Source organism: Vanellus vanellus, assembly GCF_965231255.1.
Source record: "Vanellus vanellus genome assembly, chromosome: Z".
Lineage (NCBI taxonomy): Eukaryota > Metazoa > Chordata > Aves > Charadriiformes > Charadriidae > Vanellus > Vanellus vanellus.
Genome location: NC_138908.1, coordinates 2,281,448 through 2,291,659, shown reverse-complemented (window position 1 = coordinate 2,291,659; position 10,212 = coordinate 2,281,448). Strand labels below are relative to the sequence as shown.

The 10,212-nt window shown below is 55.4% G+C and overlaps 1 protein-coding gene across 5 annotated transcripts in view; it reads right to left on the bottom strand.

Moving 5' to 3' along the window:
* Positions 1-6,769: 6,769 nt before the first annotated feature.
* The window catches only part of ARB2A (ARB2 cotranscriptional regulator A), a 273,602-nt gene continuing 270,159 nt past the window's right edge, over positions 6,770-10,212 (bottom strand). For all 5 annotated transcript variants that reach the window (XM_082497496.1, XM_082497498.1, XM_082497499.1 and 2 more), the window contains one exon: positions 6,770-8,775. In XM_082497496.1, coding sequence (XP_082353622.1) covers positions 8,633-8,775 — 143 coding nt within the window. In that variant the 3' untranslated portion in view covers positions 6,770-8,632. The remainder of the gene's footprint in view (positions 8,776-10,212) is intronic.

Sequence of the window (10,212 nt, the reverse complement as noted above, 5' to 3'; positions counted from 1 at the left end):
GCTTTTGGGAGGAAGGCTACGTCCCAGGATCCCCCCTGGAGTTTGACCGCTCTCCTTACCCCCCCTCCCCCGCCGCCCCGGCCGAGGTCCCCGCTACTTTTTCCGAGCACCTTCGCTCGCCCCGGAGGCGCCGCATGTCGCGACACCGGCGATAGGATAAAACCCCGAAGTCAAGGGCTGGTCCTCTGGAGCCGCACTGGTGGGGCCGTGTGTGTGTGGGAAGGATGGAGAGTGGGTGAGTGGGCATAGGGATGGGGAAGAGGACATCTCCCTTCTCCACGCGGGACCGGGAACGCGCAGGGGCTCCCCCCACACCCGAGCCAGCAGCGTGGATGTGACATTGACGAATGGCCGAAACACAAGAAAAGTCATTTAAAACGACTTTGAAGGGTTACAGGAAGAGAGGGCGAGGAAAGCGTAGAGGAGGTCTCGGGACTCCCCCTCGGGCTGGGGAAGATTTGTTTCTTTCTTTCCAAAGAGAAGGGGGAAAAAGAAAAACTGTCCAAAAGTGGCAATAAAACACATTTGCTCTATTCATACGGGAAGCTTTCTGTGCTCCCCAGACGGAGGGGTGCCTAGAGGGGGGAAAACGCGTTTCAACGACCCTTCCCTTCCCGCAGAGCGCGGGTAAGCGCGCAGGGCTCCGCGTGGGAGCGGGGCGGCGGTCACGGCCACGCACGGCGGGTGGGCATCGCTGGGGGACGCGGGGAGGGCGGCCCGTGCCGCCGGCTCCACCGGCGTGGAGTAAGGGGCAGAGACGAACCCAGTACTGGGAAGGGAGACAGAGTAAAAGAGATCTTAAAAAAAAAAAAATAAAATCCAATCCCCCAAAACCTCCAAACCCTTCAAACCACCAGAAAACGCAACTAAATCTGGGCAGCTGGGGTCAAAATCTAAAAAGTTGAGGCGGATCCTAACGAAACTCCAGCGTTTGCGTTTGCTTGCAGAGCGCTGGGAGAGCCCAGGGCTCGCTGGAGATCTGGGGTTCCTTTTTCCCTGGCCACAGTGAAGGCGCAGGGTGGAAGCCAGCTCTGTCTCCGTCTTCCCTTAAAATAAAAAAAAAATAAAAATTAAAAATAATATAAATAAATAATTAAATTTAAAAAAGAAAGAGAGAAAGAAAGTAAAAAAAAAAAAAGAAAGAAGGAAAAGAAATTGAAAGGAAAAATAAACCGCTCTAGGTGAATATTCAGCGCTGCGGAATATTTAAGCCTTCGGTTGCGTGTGCGTGTGGCTTTTGATGCAGGCGTCTCCCTCCGTGCCGAAGTCGCGGGGCGAAGCCCCCCGCGGTGTGGGGACCCGGGGAGGGGGGCACAGCCAAAACTCCCCGCAGCCTCCCGCGGCGGGGGTCGCGCCACAGGTACCCCCGGTCCCGGCCCCCGGGGGCAGCCCGCACCTCTCCGCCGCGGTCTGAGGAGGGGGTGGTGGGTTAAAACAAGCCAGGGGAGGTCCGGGGGTTACCTCGGGACCACCCCCGAGAAGTCCCCAAACGACAAGGGGGGGAACACCAGCCGGGCGGCCCTCGGCCAGCCGCGGCGGCGGGACTGTGTGGCGGGGGGGGGACGGAGCAAACGGATTCCCGGCCCCCCGCCCCTCCAGCGGGCCCCGGGTGGGGAGGTGACCCGGGGCGGGGGGTGTGTGCCCGGAGCCGCCGGGGTCCCACGCCGACCCCCTCCGTGGGCAGTGCCCGCACCCCGGTGCGCTGCGGGGAGGCGGCTTTCGGTGTCTCCCCGGAGCGGCGGGGGGGTTGTGCAGCGGGGCCGGTCCCCGTCGGGGCCGGAGGATGCTCACCCAACCCCGGGACAGCTCTGACATCCCCGGGACAGCTCTGACAGCCCCCGCTGCCGGGAGGCGAGCTGGTGCGCACTGAGCACTCAACTTTTTCCCTCTTTTTTTTTTTTTTTTTTTTTTTTCCTCTTTTTTCCCCCCCTCTCTTTCTCTCCCCTTCTGCCCCTGCCTGGCAGCAGCAGGCGGTCCCCACACTCCTGGACGATGTTCGTCGGGGTTGAGCGGTGCCTGGGGTATGGGGGGGGGGGGGGGGGAGGGAAGGAGGGAAGGGGGGGGCATCGCCCCCCCGGGTGGGGCGGTGGGGGGGCGGCGGGGGGGCACAGGGACCCGGCGGCGGCGGCGGCGGCGGCGGCGCTGTCCATGGTGCTGGGCCCGCCCCGAGCGCCGCCGCGCCCCGCCGCCCCCGGGGAGGTTGGGGGTGGAAGTTGGGGGGGGGAGGGGGGGGCAGGAGGGAGGAGGGGTGTCCCAGAGCCCCTGGGAAGGACGGCACCCCCCCGATGGTCCCTGTCCCCACTGGGAATGGTGTCCTGACTTTGATCCGTACTTTGAGTCGGTGGCGTGGAGAGCCCGAGGGAAACATGGGGATAGGCAAAGCGCACCCCCCACCCCCCGCAGTGCGCATCGCTCGTAGTTTTGGAGAACTTCCCCTCCCTCCCCCCCACCGGAGAGAGGATGGACACTAAGTTGGCAGAACCTACAAAGGAAACCATTTATAATCCGAATAACCATTATAATAAGAAACATCTGAAGTGCACGTAGTGAGGTGTGTGAGGGGGAGATTCCCCCCCCGGCCCCAGCCAGCCCCCGGCCCGATAACGAATCAAAGGCTGGATCTTAATTGAATTAGCGAAGAAACTCGGTGGGAGCGAAGGTGGAAGGGGGACGGAGGCGCGGGGAAAGCCGGCGAAAGCCGCCGGCAAACTGGCAGCCCCTGGCTTGCTGCTCGCTGCAGACCTCCAGACCAGTTTTTACAAGTCCCCCGTAATTTTAGCGGCTTTCTCCGCAAATCGCGGCAAGCAGGACCCGGCACAATACTGGGGTGGGGGGGGACACACACGTTGTTTTTGTACCTGCGTGGTTGCGGGGAGACACGGGGGACCCTTCCTTCGCATCCAGGGCTTTGCTATAGAAAACAAAACAATATCTCATCGTTTGGCGGGTCAAGCTTAGAAAGAGAAGGCGTGAAACGGTCCCGGGAGGAGGGGAGGTGCGCGGGAAGGTTATTTATCTAATTGTGTCGGAGATAGCAGCTTTAAAGAAGGAGTTTGAAGGCAGAAGTCTGGAGACAGACCTTTGCCAGGCATTAGGGGATTAGGTAGGGAGTGAGTAAAGAGAAATGGAAACGACAAAAGGAGACGACCCAGGCCTTTCCTCAGAGGGGTCAGCTCTCTCCTGCGCCGCATTTAGTGGGAAATAAGTGACGCTATTGTCTCCGCCGGGATGGACCAGCCTGCACAACCGTCCCCCGGAAACATTCATATTTACTTGACCCCGGTTGAGGGGTGCGGGGAGCGGAGGGGGGGGGGGGGCGTATTTAAGCGGCTCGTTTCATCCTAGGGGATGCTTGGGAGCAGGGTGTCCCCTCGGGTCTCCTCTCCGGGTGTCCCCCGGGACCCCGCGCCGGCAGCCAGACCAGGGCGATGAAGATGCTCTTGTCTCTCTGCGCTGTTTTTATTTCCCACTCGTGTTTCACCTTGTTCCCGCAAGGCGCGGGGGCGGTGGGAGGCTGTCGCCTGCCTGGAGCCGGCGTGTGGGAATCACTCAGGAGTCAAAACTTCCCCACGTAACTCCCGCAAACGTGGTGGGTGCCAGTCTGTGCTGGAAACCCACATCCCTCGGGGAAAGGCTTCTCGGGTCGATGTTAATGAAAGAATGAAAGAAAAAACACAACAAAAATAAGCACAAACCAACAACCAAACCCACCAAAAAAATCACAAACCCCAAAACGATAGGGTAGCAGAAACGCTTATCTGCTCTGGACTCGCAACCCACGCAGCGCCGTGGGGCTGCGGGGTCCTTCCAAGGACCGCCACGGGGTCAGGAGATCATTGCCGTCTATGTCACTTGAAATAAGCCCCTCTTAAAAAAAAAAAAAAGTTCCTCCTTCCCCAGAGCTGAGAGGGACCCAACGCGCAAATGCTGCAAACCGTGGGGAGTTCCCCCAACAAGAGACCGGAGAAACCTTTGGGTTTCTGGGGGAAGTTAAACCTGGGTTGGTGGCATGTCCCCCAGGATTTGCGGCTCGCCTACACGTCTGAGAGGTCCTCCCGAAGTCTGCGTGTATACTTTTTATTTCATTTTATTTTATTTTACATTGACTCAAAAGAAGAGCTCAACACTTCCAGCAGTCCGGGTGCAGATAGAGGAGGTGGAGGGGGATCTTCATCGCCGGTCAGTTCCCATCACCAGGTCCCTTCCTCCTCATAACAAGGGGTTTTGATGGGGAGGGGAAATTTGGAGTGTGTGTGTCATAACTGGAGCGTGTGGTTATTGCGCAGCTGATGGACCAGAACAAATTCTGCAGCTCGGAAAATGGTTTTCTTCGTATTTATGCCCAATATATCTATATTTTTATAGGGGGAGCACCCAACAGAAAGAATAAAAACGCTCTGAACGGGTGAAATTAAACCCACTGGCCACTGCGAGCTTGATGAGAGAGGGGGCGATTTTCTGCATTTTTCACATTTGGCCACTTTTTTTTTTTTTTTTTTTTTTTTGCCACCATTTAAATGACAGTACTTAGGACGGCGAAATTTAGAGATGCAGTAAAGCTGCTTGTCTGAATCCACTTTGAAGTAATAATGCTAGTGGGTCTGAAATCCAGATCTACGAGCTAATCTCTAGTTTTGCCTTCAAACAGAATTCAGTTACAAAGAGCTTGGAAAGATTTTGCATCTATTCAAGAGGCACAAAATCTTTAATTTTGTGAGGAGCAAAAACTCCCCAAGAAACTTCATATAGCTCCTTAGGTTTTGCTTAGCATACGTGATAAAACATTGATTGTCGCAGTTTGGTGACCCATGAAATTTGGGGGTTAGTTTTCTCTTCAGACCAGAGCATATAATTATGCAAATAAAGAGCTGTCACTGATCTAGTGAAATACTCACAAACACATGCGATCCAAAATGGAACAGAAAAGTGAAAATTTGTGGTATTATGATGGTACAATGATAAATGACATCTCCTTCCAAGTTTCTCGAGAAGTACATTTTTCACACTTTGTCGAGTACGTCAACATAATGCGGGCGCACACACACATACACACGCACACACATATGCACACGCACACTTCCCTGCGAGATCCAGATACCCACGAATGTGTGCACAGGCGCGCGCATACACACACACACGCGCGCGCGCGCATCCCTCAACTCCGTAAGTTGTAGCTCTAGCCGGGTGTGCGATGGATGTACACATTCTTGGCAGCTTATTTTTGGTTTGGCTGACTCGAGAACGGTGCAATATGTGGCTCCACGCAGTTTTATAGATGTGACACTTTTCATTTGTACTTCTGAATGAAAGTCCTAGAGGGGGAAACAAAAAACAAAAAGAACCAACCAAACAACCCCCCCCCGCCCCCAAATTAATAGTGTTTCTTGGGGACAGAGGAAAAATGCACATTCCCATGAAAAGCAGCATCATCTTTTGACTGAGTCCGGGAGAATCACACCGTGATGACTGCAACCAGCGCATAGCCATGTGTGCACAATGCAGATGAGGGATTTCTCCCCCCCCCCCCCCCCCCCCTTTCTTTATTTTTTTTTTTTTTTCCACAGCCCTGCTGTGTTTGCGAGTCCGCTGGCTGTTTTCCTAGCAGAACAATTTTTTCTGCTCACCCTTCTTGGCGAGGAAACACTTCTCTCGTTGGCCCATAGCTCCAGCCGTGGCATTTTGGCTCCCACAGCGGTTTGCAAACCTTTTTTTGGGCAGGCGGGCCGGCAGCCTTTGGGTCATGAGGAACCGGGAGATTCTCCTGTAGATGCTATCCCGGGGTCAGGTGTTTTTTTTTTTTTTTTTTAATTTTTATAATTTTTATTTTTTTTGTCGTTTTGTACTCCCAGCCCCAAAGTTGCCCACGGCACAGGCTGTTGCGTGATGTCAGTGATGTCAGATGCCACGGAGCTTCCCCGTGATGAAATGGGATGTCAGACATCACGGCGTGAGGCACCAGCGGCGGCGCGCAACTGCAAAAAACACCGATCCCAGGGAATCAATTAAACCAACATTCATCCCTCCTAGCTGCGCTTTAGGGCTACCGCTGCCACCTTTCCACGCGGCGCGCCCGTGGCGGTCCACGCCGGGATGCTCTCACGCCGTCCTCCGCCACCCTCGCTGCGCTCCCCCCTTCCCGCAACCCGCGCAGACCCCGCGGACGGGGGCGGAGATGCCGCCTCCCCCTCAAAAAAAACCACGTCCTCCTCCGCCAGCAACCGCTGAAACCCCTCTCCCAGGGTGTATTTTTATATATAGTGTTTAAGATGAGCTATAGGGGAGAGGGAGGGCGCTGCCTTGCCGCGGAAGGGGGCGGGGGGGAGCCCTGTGCCGTGGGGTTGGACACGCAGCCCACCCCGCGGCACGGAGGACCGTCGCCCAATGTACCCCCCCCCCCCCAACCCGAGCATCCCTGAGTGGCCGTGGGCGGCGTGGGGCCGGGTCGCGGAGGGTGGGAGCTCACACCTCCCTCCCCCCTCCCAAACCCGTCCGGGGTCCTCTTTGCAAACCTACTCGCCTCCCCCCCCCCGCGTTTTCCTAGGCGGGGGGGGGGGGGGGGGCGGAGCTGCCGCCCGCGCAGCCCCACGCAACCCACCAGGGACCGCGGCTCCCGCGGAGCTCGGCGCGGGGCGGGGGGGGGGGACGGGACACACAAAGCGCGCAAAGAAGAGCGAAAAGAGCATTTTTATTTTTTGTTCAGTGTAAGCGGAGCAGTGCCAGTGGCGAGCCCCCCACGCCCCCCCCCCCGTGCTTTATAGCCCCCCTACAGAAGCGGTTACGCGAGCCGGGCCAGGGGCACAGTAAATAAAAAGCCTCAAAAAGAGAGAGAGAGGAAAAGGGGCAATAGTTACAGTAGAAATTTTTGTAAATTTCATTTCTCAGCGACACTTAAAAAAATAGAACCGTTCCCGCGACGTTTGGCACCCCGGAGACCCCATCTCTCCCTCCCGGAGCCCGGACCTCCCCCTCCCCCGCCCCCAGCAACAGGTTCCCCTCCCAGCGCGGATTTTGCGCTGCCCTCCGCGTAGGCACGGCCTGACACCCCCCAACCCCCTCCTCCATCCCCGCCCGGGGGGGGGGGGGGGGGGGATGCTTGGAAAGGGGAAAGGTTAAATGCAGCGGGGCTGGATGGAGCCGGGGTGGGGGTGGGAAGGGAAATCCTGCTGCCGGTACCAGCAGGCAGGGATGGAGAGCCCTCCCCCCGCCCCAAATCGGAGGATTTTGCCCTAAATGCAGCTGGGTTTCCCCTTGAACACCCCTCTCCTCCCATGGATGCCACTGCCTTTGCTTTGCAGAGGAGGGGGGCTTCAGCATCACCTCGTTTTAACGCTCCCTCGCCCCCCCCCCCCTCCCCCTCCCCGGCCCCAACGATGGGGGGATGGGGTGGGATGGGGCGGGGGTCCAAAAGGTCCCAAAGCCTCTGCCTTTACGTGTTGCCTCCTTGCCACTAACAGCATCAGAGGCGAGGCGGGCATGGCCACTGAAGAAAAGATGACTTTAATTTAGCATCATCAACACTAAAGGAGCTTAATTAGCGCGCTCCCTCCCCGGGCACGCTATCAGGCACATCTTGTCACTTATAGGACATTTTAGCAGAAAAAAGATGCCGATGGCGATGGCTACGGCTGCATCACAACCTCCCCCGCCACCTCGCCCCACGCGTGGCGTGGGGACCCCATGCAAGGCGGCCGCCTCCATCCCCCCCTCCTCCTCCAGCACCTGGGAAAGTGGGGATAAGCCCGTGAGTTTAGGGAAGAAGGGAGTAACCACGGGCTGGCAAAGTCAAGTCATTACAAACCCGGCATTTGAAAACGGAAGCGTCTTTGCATTTAAAAATAAACAGGAAAATGTGTCTCTCTTTTTCCTTTTTTTTTTTTTTTTTTTTCCTGTCATATTTCACAGTGTGATCCAGCCGGCTAGTGAATAGGCATTTTTTAAGTGGAGCTTTCAAAAGGAAGAGAAGATCTACAGATAATGCCATTGATCCGGCAGGAGGAGAAAATCTCTACAACAAAGGGGCTTTCCTACAAATCTGGACCAAACTTCTCCGACTCTCTGCAGAAAAAGAGAGTCAAGAGTTGATCCCACTTGGTCCCAGAGAAAGAGAAGGCTGCTGGGTGTAAAATCACGGCCTGGTTAGCACTTCAGAGTTAGAGCGGTCTTTTAAAAAAATGAGTAATTTCTATTTTGTTCTGTCTTAAAATAGAAGGAAGCAGCAAAAAATCCTGCAGGCGACAGGACCACGACGAAGCTGTTAAATTCTGGCATCGCCTTGGTGCAGGGCTATGTCAGGGCAATTAGAGCTGCACCATGCTGCACTGTGCAGTACCACTGTCAGCCTTAATCTGCGCGCTGATGGGCAGCACGAAATCCAAGTTACAGCCCACAGGAAGCACAACCAGTGAACCCATATTGCTTTGACAGTTGCACTCATCTAGAAATAATGCAAAACGCTATTTAGATGTATACATCACGACCCTGTGCTCTAGGAAGAAAACAATCTAATGAGGGGCTGGGAGACTGCTTGCAGAAAACAAGCAGCGGAGAGCTTGATGGTGGTGGTGTTTGGTGTGGGTTTTTTGTTTCTGTTTTGTTTTGTTTTGTTTTTTTTTTCCTTTTTCCTCCTGTCCTTTTACAATTCTTCGTATTTTATCCTGTTGGAGCGCCGTGTCGGGGCTGGTTTCACCGAGCTGTTCTTTGCCTCTACCGCCTCGCTGAAGAACTTGAAAATCGATGGAAAACTCTTCCAGGAAGTTAGTTCATGGCGCTCCGTACCTGCAAAATATGAAGGTGACAGTTTGACTGGGGGTCGTTTTGCTGCTGCCGGCCCCGCTCGCAGGGGTGTTAACGCAAAACCCGGGGAAGCCATACAACCACTGGTCCGGGGGGAGCCCGGAGGGGGGGGTCAGGGCTGCCCCGCTGCTGAGCTTGGGGGCAGCTGGGCAGGAACAACCCCCTCCCCCCAAATGCAAAACCACACGTGTGGGCACCCAGACTGCAGATCACAGACCCTGAACGCGTTTCAGGCCTGGGAAAGCGAGACCCCAAAGCACCCTGCTAAGTAACGCTTCGATAGAGCACCTCACCTGTCTGTCCCACTTTGGAAAAAAAAGCGCCTACTTTTCAGGGCTGGTGTACTTCATACTATTTCATTTTCATTTTACATTGTTTTTTGCCCGGTATATGCATTTTTAACCGAAAGGGAACACCCGACCTGAACGACGACCAACATGTCACGAAGGCGTCCTTCGTGCATCCCTTCCCAATGCGCCCATACACGATATTGAGGCAGGAAAGTGGATCCCTCCTGCTCATCGCGTCCCTCTGCATACTCACTCACCCGCATCTCTTTTCTTTTTTTTTTCTGGTGGGCACTTCTATTGTTTTACAAGTGTCGCCTTCAACGCATGGCACATTTGCTGTATTTAAACAAACAAAAAAAAACAAAACAAAACCCACCCCAAACCCCACAACAGCCCCCAAAACAAACCCAAGAGGATGGAGAGAGGGAGCCAAGGGCTGTGAGGAGTTGGGACCTCTTCCCGGGTAACCCAATTATGCAGAGATGCTGCCTGGAAGTCTCTGGATCCTGGGCCTCCGTTTGATACTTTAACATTGTTAATGATAATTCTTTAGTCTGTAATAGTAGGTCATTGCTATGGTTACTCTACAATGGTGCAACACTTCGCTTTCCCCTTCAGCTATTCGCTGAGACCCGGTAACCACATTTGTTGCCTAGCAACAGTTTTGTGACAGTATCACAATCTGGGGGTGACAACAATGAAGGACACGGTGGCCGTGGCCTGCCCGGCAGAGAAGGATGCCATGTGGGGCAGCCGATGGTCCCCAGGGGTCGTGGGGCGGCTGACAGTCCCTGGGGATGTGGGCTGGCTGCCCTGGAGGGATGCTCTGGCACGGTGCCGCCCGCACGTCCACCTTCACACCCCCGCCGGGACCCTCACCACCATGTACCCGTCCTTGGGTGGCTCCACGCACGCTGTCCCCTCCAGAAAAGTCTTTGATGGAGGCACTACCCGTCATGTTGCCCTCCCCCGCACCCTCAAAGGCAGCCATCAGACAAGCTCCTCCAAAAAAGCCCTCTACAGAAAGACACCACTTCCCACACAAAAGAGACGTTTTCATACAAAGAGGATCCACGTCATGTGCACATACAGATTTCCCCCTCCTCTCCGTGTTTCTTGTATGGAGACG